This window comes from Halichondria panicea, chromosome 2 (assembly GCF_963675165.1).
Source record: "Halichondria panicea chromosome 2, odHalPani1.1, whole genome shotgun sequence".
Lineage (NCBI taxonomy): Eukaryota > Metazoa > Porifera > Demospongiae > Suberitida > Halichondriidae > Halichondria > Halichondria panicea.
The window spans coordinates 5,597,994-5,611,628 of NC_087378.1; the positions used below are offsets into that span (position 1 = coordinate 5,597,994).

Below are 13,635 nucleotides of genomic sequence, written 5' to 3' on the forward strand. Positions count from 1 at the left end.
TAGAAGTGTGGGAACTGTTGAGCTCTTCCATGGTATACAGAAGCAGGCTAGAGAAAAACTGGTGCAAGCTAGAGCACTGTAGGGGTTGGTAGAAGCACAACATAAAAATCACGTACATGCACCTCGTGTCGTCACACAAGTAACGAACAGACTGAAACTATAAATAATGGCCACATGACTCGTTTATTAACATTATAATTAACACGTCACCAAGCCTACAAAAATGTATGCTAAGAATACTCAGAGTGGTAAGATTGATCAGTGTGCTTAAAAGAGCTCTTGTATTTCCAAAACCTGCCTATTATTGTTATAAAGGTGCCCATCAATTTTATGGCAGCATAATTCTCACCAAAAAATGTGCCATTACATGCTCAAAATTATGCCAGCCTAATCTACCAATTCCTGTCTATTAATTATCCTATAAGTTGATTTCACTTCATTGTGCAACAGCAACAATTAAATACACGCGTTCAACAGTAACACAACACAACGCAACAAAACACTATACATTGGGTGACGAGTAAGAGTGGCCAAAACACAAGTACACAGTGATCGATGTGCCCAGAGTTTTCAAAGTGGTGGCTGTTTTCAACCTTCAATCTCGATCCATTCGACTGTAGATAAAATGGTCCAAGAAGTGGCATATTTTTTTGTCTAGCCAACCAGTGTCGCCACATATCTGAGTATACGTGTAGAGGAAGTGAATAACAACAGCAAAGTAAATGAGAGAATGTGAAGTAGACAATTTAAGGGGACTCAACAACGTGCATGACTTAATAAGTGAGGTACTAATGAGATAAGCATCAACAGGAGCTAGCGTTTGGCCACAATTTTTTGGTTTCTTTGAGTCTCTTTATCAGTACACAAACCGCTAGGATAATCAAGCGAATTGGATTCCTACATTCAACACTTTCGTTTCTGTTTCCAATCAGCAAACAGCTTGGTTCCTGCAGAAAGAACACAGGTTCTGTTATAATTTAATATTCATGTAATTATATAGTGCAGTAGACTATTGTTAATCCGGTCACCCCTGGTACAGTGCAGTTTGGCCGCAATAGCGAGGTGGAAGGTGGCTGTATTTCATAAAATATCCCCCGCTAAATAGCGGTCCCTAGTTTGAATTATTTGCTGTTTGTCTCGTGGACAGCAAATCATTATAATATACACTTCCTCGATTAGGACGCCCTCTTTTATAACGCCCATATACTACCATATAAAATCATTTTTTTTGTACATTGTTTCTATTATGGTTCTATTTCTCTTAGTCCAGCATCGATAAAGGAAAGAGAGGGATTGGAAATTGGAAATAGAAATTCAAAAATAAAAATCTGGAGTGTCACTTGGAGTGGCCTAAAGTCATATAAACGGCAATTCACCTGTCTTCCTTCAGCAGACTCTTCAATTGAATATTTCTCCTGCTCTGCCATCTGATATCATCAGCACTTATCACCTAGTTTGTCCCTGTTGCTCGTATAACTGTATAATTATGTATACATTTTACGTAGTATATATTCAGGTGTTCTTTCTAGGAACTTCCTAGCTGTCAATAATTATGTGTCAATATGATCTTAATTCATCATAATTATTATTCACCTTGTCTAAACGTAAACTCATACTGTAAAGAATCGATTATCATGATATTATTATTATTATTATATATCTTGACAGGTACCTTAGGAGACTGGTGAAGAACTGAAGCACTTGTTGGAGTTCAGGAGGAGGCTTCTTTATGGAATGGTGCGGATCTCGGTAGGTAGTAGCAAATATTCAAGCAAGAGGTTGTGCAGCACTCCAGCTAAAGCAGAGATTGAGAACATGAATAGTGTATAATTATCTTGTTGGTAGACAGGTAGAGTAGCAAATATTCAAACAAGAGGTTCAGCAAAATTAGAAGTCTATCCAATCTTCTTGTTGGTTGGTAGTGGATCTACTGAGTAGATCTAGTAGTAGATGTAGCAATTCAAAACAGAGGTTCTGCAAAAGTCCAGAGGCATGAGAGGTACTTGTATCAGAGCAGAGATAACTCTATCTCTAGCTGATCAGAGCATCCCGCAGCAGTTTCCATGAAAAAGCCACGTGGGGATCCATGGATCTTGTGCGCCAGACTGTTGTCACCTGACAGTCAACGTAGTCTTTAGGTGGACATTAATTAAGGACAAAAAAATGACTGATAAGAAAAATCCTCAGCTATTCAACTCAAGCCTCTTTTCCTCTCCAGGAGGTTCTGGGGGCCTGTCACTGGGATTTGATGAACCATTTAGCAGTCCCTTCTCCCTTGCTCCAGCACTCTCCACAAACTCTAGTTCCAAGCAATCAGATGATGGTACAATGTGTATGTGCGCGCGCGACACATAGTAAATAATAATTATTGTGCATAAAATGTGGAGTACATAATTCTTAGTAGTGCACTATATAGCCGAATAGATGTAGAGTTACATGATTGTTTAGTAGTGCACTATGATTATAGCTAAACTCGTAAGCCACCCATTTTTGCATGCTTAAAAGAGACTGGTCAAACTCCGTGTAGAGACTCGTGCAACGTTTTTCACAATATTTGTGGCAACTCAAATGGCTATACCACATGCTGTTACCACAAGATCATTGATAGTGACGTTGAATGCTGTTGTCAACTAAAATAATGGGACTAGCTATAGTACGTACTGGACACAGCACTAGGATACTTTTTGTGTAGGTAGTTTAAGTATCACGTGCAGTACATTGATGTCACCGAAAACCACAGCCACTTAGAATCTCTAGTATGCTGACTTTACAACACAAAATTGTACACGGAGTTTGACCAGTCTGCTACATGTATATAGCTGCATTATGTTTGTGGTAGTCTATGTGGTTGTAAAAGTAAACGGTTGGTCAATAATTAGTGTTGCACCTTCTACTTTATGTAAGCTATTCATAAACTCAGGTGCAAAAAAGCAAGTTTCTGTTGGGTCACCCTTCTCTCAGACCCCACTCAACAGCTCTCCGAGTGGTCAGGGCACCCCACCCCACACCCACTCCCCCCGACGCTCTAGCTCACCTGTGGGGCCACCTGCGTCCAGTAGTAGTGGCATTTTACTGAGTGGATTGAGCACTGTCTCTTTGGACAGCCCCCCTGCTCCTGAGGAAGTTATTTCCAAGTATGTCATAAAGAATGCACAATAGGGAGTTCCCCAGGCATTAAAGACCTACATGTACACGTTACATCTGCAATTATGCACTACTGTATAGCAGGTCTATTTCCGAGGGTATATAGAAAAACTGTTAGAAAGGATTTCGTGGATTTAATTTTCGCAGACTAGTAGCCTTTTGGTGCATTCATGCGTGCAATATTTAATTCATTGGTATAAATGTTTGCGATACATGCTTGATCAGCGAAAAACGCAAAAGTTTTATCCCTTGAAATATACTTGGTAGTTCTAGATATCCATTAGTGATGCTTTTAGTTTATAGGGCCTGGGCATAGTTGTAATCATCATCTTATCAATTATTATGCCTCAGTTTGCACATGCGCAAGCGAGGTATATGGTAGTACGTTTGTCTGTCTAGGCTGCTACAGCTGCTTACTCACTGATCAACGAAGTGCAAGTAAGAGCTTTTATAGGCTTCTAGTAACGTTTTCTTAGATATCAATTTGTGGATTTGCAAGGTACGTTCTTGAGTTAAGTTAAAATGCGTTATTATTAGCGCGGACTTATTTAGCGTTAATTACAAATTCGCTAAAATTAGTACCCGTAACATTAAAGTAAAACTAGAAATGTGGTTTGTTATTATTGTATAACTGGAACACTCATCTGGTTTCTATAGATCTATTTATTCATGTCTACAGCCTAGGGTTAACAATTCAGTACTGTAATTCTCATGGTTAGGTCGGTACTCATTAGTGGTGGTTTGTATAGAGCCTGAGCAGGCTAAGACGTCATGTATCCTAATTGCACAGCACATTGTACATCAATTAACCTACATGTATGATCAGCGCCAATGTACAATGTACAGTTCCACTAATATTATTCGTGAAAGAAGCTTTAGTATTTTGAATGAATTGTGTGAGGTTCTCCTATTCAGTTACATTTGTAGTGTGTACTCAGTTTGCCACTCTACATGAGAGCCAGCACTTGTAGCTTGTGATTCTCTTGTCTCCCAGCCGGCCCACGGACCCATCAAGAGCACTGGTGCAGCCCCCCACAATGGAACCGCCTGTCAATGACCCAACCATAGGAGCCACTACTTACAATGATCAGGGTGTTGATTATAGAGGAGGGGGTAAGAGCAAGTATGGCTGGAATGACCCCCCTGTTGTCAACAACACTCCTAACAGGCCCGCTCCCTCAAGAAGTGTCACAGGTGAGTGTAAGTTCTCCAGTTATTGATAATCTTGGGGAAGTGTATTCTCCGCCACAATACAAGTACACTACACGTACATGTATCGATATGTGCGAGTGAAAGTTGACAGTGCATGTACACATTTTTTCTCCTTTAGCTCCGGGTCAATTTACCAGTGACCCAGCTGCTATGGACAGCTATTCCATCCAACCCCATTTAGAGCCTCAGCCAACAAACCCACCCCTCTCTTCTCAACTGTCCCAGCCCCCTCTCACAACCACCTCCCAACCCAATCAAGCCCTGTTAGGACAGGGTCCTCCCCCCTCACAATCAGCAGCTGGCTCGAACCCGTATCGTATTGGGCTCGGGAATAAGAAGCCTGCATATGGAGTGTCTGGCATAGCCTCGTTTGGTCCCAGTAGGCAGCAAACCTCACAGCCCATGATGGCTCCCTCTCAGCCTCCACCAGCAAGTGTGCAGCAAAGCTTTACCCAGGTCGGTGCTGTAACAGTAAATAAGTTGTGAGTGTACAGGTGAATGTAACAGATAGTGTAAGTGCTACAATGTCAGGGTGTCATACAAGGGGGTGGAGGATATCCCCCTCTGGCTCAAATGTCCCCTCCCTGGTCCGGTGGTCCAATTTAAGCGGTGGACCTCCCTCCCCGCCTAAAATTTGCATTCAGGCCATACTACATGTATGACTGAGTATATGCAAAGGCAACCCCAAAACCCACCAGAATTCACCTAGGACCACCTAATTATTAACAAAAATTTTTGATGGGGGCATACTCCTCGGTTCCCCTAGCCGACGACACGCTCTGCGTGCCTTATTTCCCCCCTCTACTTCAAAATCCTATATGACACCCTCAATGTCTTCCATATACAAGAATACATGTCTTATGATCATCTGTACACAATATATAATTATGTTAAGATTTCGCCATTCAGCCTGCTCCCTTCTCACAAGGACTACCTGCTGCATCCTACGAGACCGTCTTACCCCATGCTACGACCTCCACGTACCTACCATCCTCACAAGTTGATGCGGGTGTGAGTGGTGTGTGGACTGGGCACAATCAGCCACTACGCTACCACTGGTTCTATCTGAGGACTGGTGAGGTTTACTGGATACCATTCTCCTTGTTGGACTCGGGTAGACTAGAGGAGAGTCTGGCCATTGGAACCCAAGACCCTTCTCAAGAAGTAAGTAGTCAAAAATTGTGCTTATACAGTCATGTATGTACATGTACATATGTACATGTACCCACTGCACTTAAGACGTCTTGTTTTCCCCCATGTATATATGTACATACGTGTAGAGAGTGTGTGCAATATAATGTGGTGTATGTAATGTGTACACTCACTGTGAGAGCCATGTGTTTGGCGTGATTTTCAGTCTGTGATCTTCTTTACACCAGGTACTAGTGCCTACTGACGGAGGGCGATATGATGTGAACTTGCACCAACGATTGCGTCAGTCTGTATACTGGGAGGAGCCAGGGTCCGAGGTGCGGCGCTGCTCCTGGTTCTACAAGGGGGAGGGTGACAGGTGGTACCTTCCCTATGATGAACGCATAGCTGCTACACTGGAGGTAATGTATATGTATATATTATATAGTGACAAGTATTTTCTTCTCATTCGGAAACGCTCGACCAAATCTCTCGTGCACCCCAATTATACTTATACATAATGAGTTCCAACAAAATTGGTAATACAGTTAGTTGCCATTCTTGACACACTGCCCCGCCACCCTTCTTGTAGCCAAGTAATTGTTTATGCCTCGAGGTGTAGCCGCACGAGAGATACGGGAAAGCTGACTGTGTGTGTGTGTGTGTGTGTGTCTGTTCCTGTTGTAACTGCTCGACGGTTACAATGCGACGAAAACTAACAGCTTTTATAGGCTTCTAGCCATGTTCTCTTGGATTTTGATTAGTGCATTAGCAAACTAAAGCTTCTTTCTGGAGTTTGACTTTGAAGGCTGTTGCAGTTTCTTCAGAATTTTCATAACATATCTCTGTTTGCACAAACTTTATTCAACTTATGAGTTGGCTTTGCAACAAAATCAGGAAAAAGCTGCATGCAAGCTGTACTGCCAGAAGCAGCCATTCTGTACACGAAATTGCAGTGGTATTATAGTTAAATGGGGGAAGGGGGTTATCTGTATTGATTTATAATAAGTGAAAACACCACGTACATAGCACGTGCTTGTGGACAACTGGTCCCTAACTAAAAATGAAAGCACCGCGGGTGCTGATGCCTCGGTGGAGGTGTCAAAGCTACGTAACATAAAGTTACTAGCTAATTAGCATAATTAGTATTATATGATCATGAACATTTGTTCATTAATTAATTTACTGCATGTACACATGCAGCAGAATCTAGAATCACAGGGAAACTCAAACCGAGTCAAAGAGTGGGAAATGATTGACCGTGATTGTTGTTAAAAAGGATCGATGCCAAAAGTACAATCTAAAATTAATAGCTGCATCAGCAGAGCCTTGCAGCTCCCTTCTCACTTTTGCAGCTACATGTACCAATAGCGTTCAGAGCTAACTACTATAAGTAGAGTAGCGACACTCCATGGACAAATTTTTCTACGTCCTCTTCTGAAAAGGCTGCAATGGCATTCCAAGTAAGAAAAACTAGACATAACTCGAGAACCAAGCATTATTTTGTAAATCCATGTATGAAAATCCAAGAAACATGACTAGAAGCCTGTAAAAAGTCTTACATGCACTTCATTGATCCTTAAGCAGCTGTAGCAGTCTACACACACAGACAGACACAGACACAGACACACACAAACACACTACCGTATACCTCGCTTGCGCATGCGCACCGAGGCATAATGACATGTACTGTACATGCATGTACATATGCTTCATATTCATACCATATCTCAGGAAGAGTACTTGTCTGCCTTGTCCCAAGGTCAGTGGAACCGTCGTGTGGAGATGTCTGGAGGAGAGGCAGTCATCATGCACTCTCAATTGGCCATTGTACACTATCCCTCTCAGCCGCATGACTCCATCGTCTCTGATGACCTCTCCCACCCTAGGTCCGTGCTCAGGGGGTTCGCAGAGGTCGATAAAGTCGATACTGGTGAGAAGAGGAAAGGGTTAAGGCAGTTGTACTGTACATGTACATGTATGTGTACCATAGTGTATACCGAATCGGGTGATACTGTGCAATTGAAAAGTGAACCTACAGTGTGTACCCTAGGTCATTGTTTTGTAGCATGTTAGAGTTCTATCTGTGAAGACCTATGTTAAAGTGTAATACACTGCCAGTTTGGTGATTCTTCATGTAGCATCCAGTCTGTTTAGCTTCATTAATATCGATTTTGTCTGGATATAATTGTATGTACATATCTGGTACATGTAGGTGAGCAAACTCGTATTGACCATCTTGTGTTCGTGGTTCATGGGATAGGGGCACACTGCGATATGAGCTTCAGGAGTCTTGTGGATTGTAGTAAGCAAGACTAGTTAGCGGCACATGATGTACGTACATGACATTCAGTCTGCACCGTATCAGGCGTATATATTGCACCTTGTCTGTGAAATGAGCTTACTGTGGTCTTTTTGATGGCAAATCATACTTCATGTTGTACTGTACACTAAACAAGTACACTGTACAGAACATGTACATGTAGCTTATCCTTTGTACGGTTACTCTGTTACTGAATGTTTATGCAGTTGATGACTTTCGTGAGGTTTCTCAACTAATGCTCAAGACTCACATGTTCTCAGCAGCTGCTCCCAAACAAGGGGACGACGGTGGTAGAGTGGAGTACCTTCCAGTGCATTGGCACGCCACCCTGCACAAAGATGAGAGGGGAGTCGATACGTAAGTACACTACACGCTTATAGTAGTGTGATTTCTGGTGCTTGTGGTGTGGTGTGTGTCAGTAAGGTGGGCCAATGGTGCAAGATTGCAACGGAACTAATATGTTCCCCTTTTTAGGCGACTACAGCCACTGACTCTCCCCAGTATCTCCAGGCTGAGAGACTTCACAAACTCCACTCTTGTTGACATTCTCTTTTTCACCAGTCCAGTCTACTGTCAGGTGGGTGGTTTCTCACGGTGGTGTTACTTTGTTGTCGATATCAGTGTACATTTACATGTTGCATCCATTTTCATACATGTACAGTAATCTCTCTTACAAGTATGTAGAAAGAAAAGGAAGAGAATCAAATTATAGAATACATGTAAACCAACACATACACTAATGTGTCTGGTTTCCCGATATAGTCAAACATGTACAGATCAATTTATTTCTAAGCCAGCTAGCTAGTTGTAATGTTTCATAGCAGGGTGCCTTGTACATCAGTGTGCTAGCTCATTGTTTGTGCATACTATCGCACAGACCATCATCACCCAAGTGGCATCAGAGATGAACCGGATGCTTGAGACCTTCAAGGCCAGGAATCCGTACTTTCAAGGAGGTGTGTCTGTTGTTGGCCACTCCCTCGGCGCTTGTGTTCTCTTTGACCTCCTCAATCATCAACAGAGTCAAGAGGTCAACAGCGATGTTTTTAATGAGCCCTCTGAACCAAGTGCACAGAAACAAGAAGTCAACTCAGCTCAAAGGTTGGTCCGTACATTGTAGCGCGCCGGCATTCATACAGCTTAGCAACTATAAAATCCTTGTCTCAAGTTCTAATGTACCGCTAGATTGAAAACTTCATTTGTGATACCGTATTACTAGAGAATATTTTGCGAGTGAAAAATCTTTGCGAATGAGCCAATTAGAAAAATTGGCCTTTTGCGATCTACCTATTGCGTTCTGGTAAGGATTGTGTGTGTTTACCAGTACTAATTTAGATATTGCGATTTTATTGTTTAATTTATAATTATGCCTATTCTCGTCAATAAACGTTGATTCCATATCCCCACAGTTATGACCAGGATACCTCCATTAGTAAAGGAGATGAGCCAAATGAAGAGACCCCCACTCTGGAAAAAGCGTTGAAGCAGCTTGGCCTGGAGAGACTGACTGATATATTCACTTCAGAGCAGGTTGACTATGACTCTCTGGTAAGTATGCCATGTACAGCGTAGATACATTGTGCTTTCTGGAATGTAAGAATGTACATGTACCATGTTAGAACGTACCATGTTCATTGGGGGCTTAATTTCTATTACAGTATACTTGTACATTCAAGGTTTGTACAGTGCTTTTAGCTGTAGGCATGTATATGTGTATATGTACATGTACTCGCTGTTACCATAGCTTTTTTTTGGCAGTTGATGTGCACCAACGATGACCTCGTGGAACTGAATGTACCCCTGGGCCCCCGGAAAAAAATCGTCTCTTTCATTACCCAGCAAGCTGAGCTAAAGAAGCTTGCTGAAGCCAGACGAGAAAGGGAAGACAGAGATAGGTTGACAAAAGAGAGAGAACAACAGAAGCAGCAGGAGGCAGTAGATACAGCTCTCCATCGAGCCACCCTTCAAGGGGTGAAAATAGTTAGGGGATTGGCCGGAACTGGACAGCCCTACATTGACTACCCTCAACTCAGCTTCAAGCCAAGACACTTGTTTGCAGTTGGGTCACCGATAGGGCTGTTCCTCTCTGTTAGGTCAGAACTCACGTTTATACAATGTACACTATATACACTTACATTTGCTTCTATGTAAATGTATATGCATACTATCAGTTGTACATGCAGTGTAACAAAACAGCAACACGCATGAACGGCTCATTACAGAAAAGCTACATGTTTTATTTTCAGGGGAGTAGAGGAGCTGGGTCCAAACTTTTGCTTGCCCACTTGTCCAAAGATGTTCAACGTCTTCCACCCAGTAAGTCACACATTTATATTAAGTGCATGTCACTGATATTTGTGTGTTGGGAAGCTTTTCTCAATTGCTACATATTCATGTTGTACTCTTTTTAAGTATGATGTATATTTGTATTATTACAGCCCCTGCCTATGCTACTTGATATACTCCCCCTCTCCCTAGTTTGACCCTGTTGCGTATCGCCTGGAGCCACTGGTGATCAAGGCAGCTCCCTCCAAACCTGTGCTCATGCCCCATCACAAGGGACGAAAAAGATTCCATCTTGGTGAGGACAGTCGATAGCAGTTGTAGCTTGAACGTATGGCTTTACTGTGTAAGTTGATACAAATAAGTACTACAGCCAATGACATCCATCAAATCCACTTTAATGACGTGTGCAGTAAGTTGTTATTGCACACTTTTTTTCTAATATATACATGTGATTCTTCATCATTTAAGCTATCTCAAAGTGCAACTTGAAGCTACATGTAGGTAGCTTTTTCTAATCTGAAAACTAGCTTGAACAGAGTTTTCAGCTTTGTGATCAGTAATAAAAATAATCTTAGCTAGCCAACGTGTTTTAATGCTGAGGTACGAGGATGGTGCAATAATGCTCGTAATGCTCGACTTATTGCTAGCTAAGTTAATTATTACTTACGATGTACATGTAGCAGCAAATAGCTAACTTGATTTTGAAGTGCGTCCGGCGTTCGTTATTGAATACACATGTATGTGTTGTTTATTCAACACCGATAAGAACTAAGATATGCACATAATTATATTCTCACAGAGATCTATGAGAACCTTGGTCAAGTGAGTACGAACTTGAAAGCCTATCTTGTTGATGGAATGCGCAACATGTGGCAACAGTTGAACGAATTTGCACGAAGCCACACCTCCGGACAGGAGCAGCTGCTGGTCACTGATGCTGACATTCCACTGGGTGAGACTGGACATGTACTGTAGACACTGTACATTATTGTATCGGTAGAAATGTACATAATTACATACTGCCCACAAGGCTCTCCATTGCATTTGTACAAGGAGTGCACACATGCATGTACTTGTGTACATGTATATCTATCTAAATGTGAATGCTCTCTACTTACAAATTGCAATCAACTGGTGTAAAAAAAGACTGTCAGCTTGCTTGTGTATACCCATGTCGTAGTTAGTGTGCATCTAGCCTCGTCCTCAGGCTGAGTGTCTCTAATAACGCTACAACATGTAGGCCTGGGATGGATTGTATTTGGGCATGTCTATAGCAATAGTAAACTGATAGTAAACATGCCGTGGAAATGTCTATTTATATACAGCTAGAGAAATGCCCAAGAAAGATAATAATAGTATATTATGCTATCTACATGTACATGTCCAGGTAGATAGAGCTAAATGGCTTCTAAGTTCCTTGCTTTACAGTGGAATTGACAGCTTGGACTTGATTGACGGAGCGCTAGGGCTTCTTGTTTGCAACTTGATAGCTACCACCTAGATCTAGTACCTAGCTAGCTAGCTATCTTTCTTCAAGATATAATTTGCAACATGGTACTATTTTTGTGATTGACGATAGCTTTTACGGAGAATATCCACACGTATACGTTCACTAGTCATTGGAATTCTTAGAATTCCAACCACGCCCATACAATCTTCCCCAGGCCTAGTTGGCGACCTAGTGTTATTTTGGAGACAACTTGGCCTGGGAACGAGAATAGACATTTACACATGCTGCTATGTTGTGTTTTTACAGATAAGGAGGTGGAGCCTGATTTAGAGGTAAAACAAGAAATCCCCATTGGAAGGCTAAACCAGGGAAGAAGGATTGACTTTGTTCTACAAGAGAAGCCCATTGAGAAGCTCAACGAGTATCTGTTCGCACTGAGTAGTCATCTTTGCTATTGGTGAGCTTTGTGCTGTACAATACAATCATGTATTTAAGTTTTGTTATGGTTTTAGAGCCCTGTTGTTTTGTCCACCACATGTACATTGGTCTACCTCTGCCAATTACTCACTAATGCCCCACCCCCACCCCCTTACCGGATTAGACTTGACTTCCTCACATAACCCTCCATGTTGTACTAGGGACTACCACAAGATTAAACCAAAATTAATAGCATTAGAGTAGTAGCAGAGTAGATATACTTATTACAGTAGTAGCAGTCTACTCTAGTCTTACATACTTCCTCTACTGACTGATGGTCTCACGAAGGCTGACTCTACTGTTCAGATAATTTTATGTTCCTGGTAAATGCACTCCAAGTACTGTGTGGGAGGACAGTTATTGCGGTTTATTCTCGCCCATGCTCTGTCTATTCAGTAGGCGATCACGCGACTTAGCAAGGCAGGCTCTCCTTTTCTTTGTTCCTCCAATTTTCCTTTTCTTAATTCTTATTGTGACAAAGAACAGAAAAAGGAGGGCCTGTGAAGGAGGCTAACTGCAAGCATAATCATTGCTTTATTTGATTTTAGCAAGTTCCTTTAATTAGCTTCTCGAACTAAAATTAGTCCATATACAGACCATACATGAACATTCTATCTACAAGTCTTTGATATGGCTATATAAAATAATGGATGAACGGAGTACAACCTCCAAGCTCTGCTCCCAAACTGTCTTTTATTTGGAGGGGTTGTTCCACTGATCAACTAACTGATTGTGTGGTGTTACATGTAGTAGTGCATAATATATAATAATAACAGGTTTTCATTAATAATTATTGCAGGCGCTCTGAAGACACTGCATTGTTCATTCTGAAAGAAGTGTACGATGAACCACACCCTGAACTGATAAAATCATAATAGAACTCATCAATAATTATTAAAGGTACAATAATAGGAGTGATGCTTATTCTCGCTTTTGTAGCATTGCGTGTTTTGAATATAATGTTTTGACATGAATATTGTGTTATGATTATTATTATTATCATTACGCAGTCTTTCATTCGTATTTATTGAGTATACAGTGCTTATAATGAGGACAGCTATAGAAAAAAATGAAGCAGGCAAACATTTTTTCACATACTCAAACACCAACATTATTGTCCCCAACATGTGATAGGAATTGAACATAATTTATCACCAGCAATGTGAAAAATTACTAGGACCTGCCGGGAAAACCACCAATAAATAGTTATGCTCTGCCAGATTTCTTGTTTCCATGCTTTTTGGTGTCTGCCCGGCCAACCCTAACAAGCTAGTTTTACATTGCATTCTAGTCAGATTATGTATAGACAAGAATCAACGCATAATTGCATGGTTTGGTATGATTTCTGTGGGTGGGATGGGAGAATTAACTCATTGTGCATGGCCAGCCGCTTTTATAGCTGCTCATAAAATTATAATTTATTGTAAGCAAAATAATTAACGAGAAGTGAGTTGATACTTTTATTTAACTCCCTGGCTTTTGCACATGCACCATTAATTTTTGTGTTAGGAATGTGAATTAATTAGGAGCAGAGCCTAGCTCCCTTCGTCTTTTGTTCTGTACATGTACAATAGTTCTTTGTTGTAAAGAGGCCCTGCGTGTCTCTAGCTGT

The 13,635-nt window shown here is 41.4% G+C and overlaps 1 protein-coding gene and 1 long non-coding RNA gene across 2 annotated transcripts; one reads left to right on the plus strand and one right to left on the minus strand.

Annotated features, from left to right (window-relative positions):
- Positions 1 to 439: 439 nt before the first annotated feature.
- Positions 440 to 2,100, minus strand: LOC135331323 (uncharacterized). Its single transcript, XR_010392996.1, has 3 exons — positions 1,673 to 2,100; positions 1,377 to 1,476; positions 440 to 947 (listed from the first exon to the last, which is right to left on the minus strand). It is a non-coding gene; the product is annotated as an uncharacterized LOC135331323 (long non-coding RNA).
- Positions 2,101 to 2,125: 25 nt separating this feature from the next.
- LOC135331311 (phospholipase DDHD2-like) lies at positions 2,126 to 13,028 on the plus strand. Its single transcript, XM_064526425.1, has 18 exons — positions 2,126 to 2,323; positions 2,921 to 3,134; positions 4,139 to 4,338; positions 4,475 to 4,812; positions 5,266 to 5,520; positions 5,736 to 5,909; positions 7,222 to 7,420; positions 7,703 to 7,792; positions 8,017 to 8,167; positions 8,285 to 8,387; positions 8,688 to 8,911; positions 9,220 to 9,358; positions 9,569 to 9,903; positions 10,057 to 10,126; positions 10,289 to 10,391; positions 10,896 to 11,048; positions 11,853 to 12,003; positions 12,823 to 13,028. The coding sequence occupies exons 1-18, from the start codon at positions 2,164 to 2,166 to the stop codon at positions 12,896 to 12,898; spliced, it is 3,135 nt and encodes a 1,044-aa protein (XP_064382495.1). The 5' UTR covers positions 2,126 to 2,163; the 3' UTR covers positions 12,899 to 13,028.
- The last annotated feature ends 607 nt before the right edge of the window (positions 13,029 to 13,635 follow it).

What these genes read in the sequence shown, in the direction of transcription:
- LOC135331311 (XM_064526425.1), top strand. Translation starts at nt 2,164, where the DNA reads ATGACTGATAAGAAAAATCCTCAGCTATTCAACTCAAGCCTCTTTTCC. An exon ending in CAGGAGTCTTGTGGATTGTA is followed by an intron (nt 7,793 to 8,016) that starts GTAAGCAAGACT and finishes ATGTTTATGCAG; the next exon opens with TTGATGACTTTCGTGAGGTT. An exon ending in GATGAGAGGGGAGTCGATAC is followed by an intron (nt 8,168 to 8,284) that starts GTAAGTACACTA and finishes TCCCCTTTTTAG; the next exon opens with GCGACTACAGCCACTGACTC.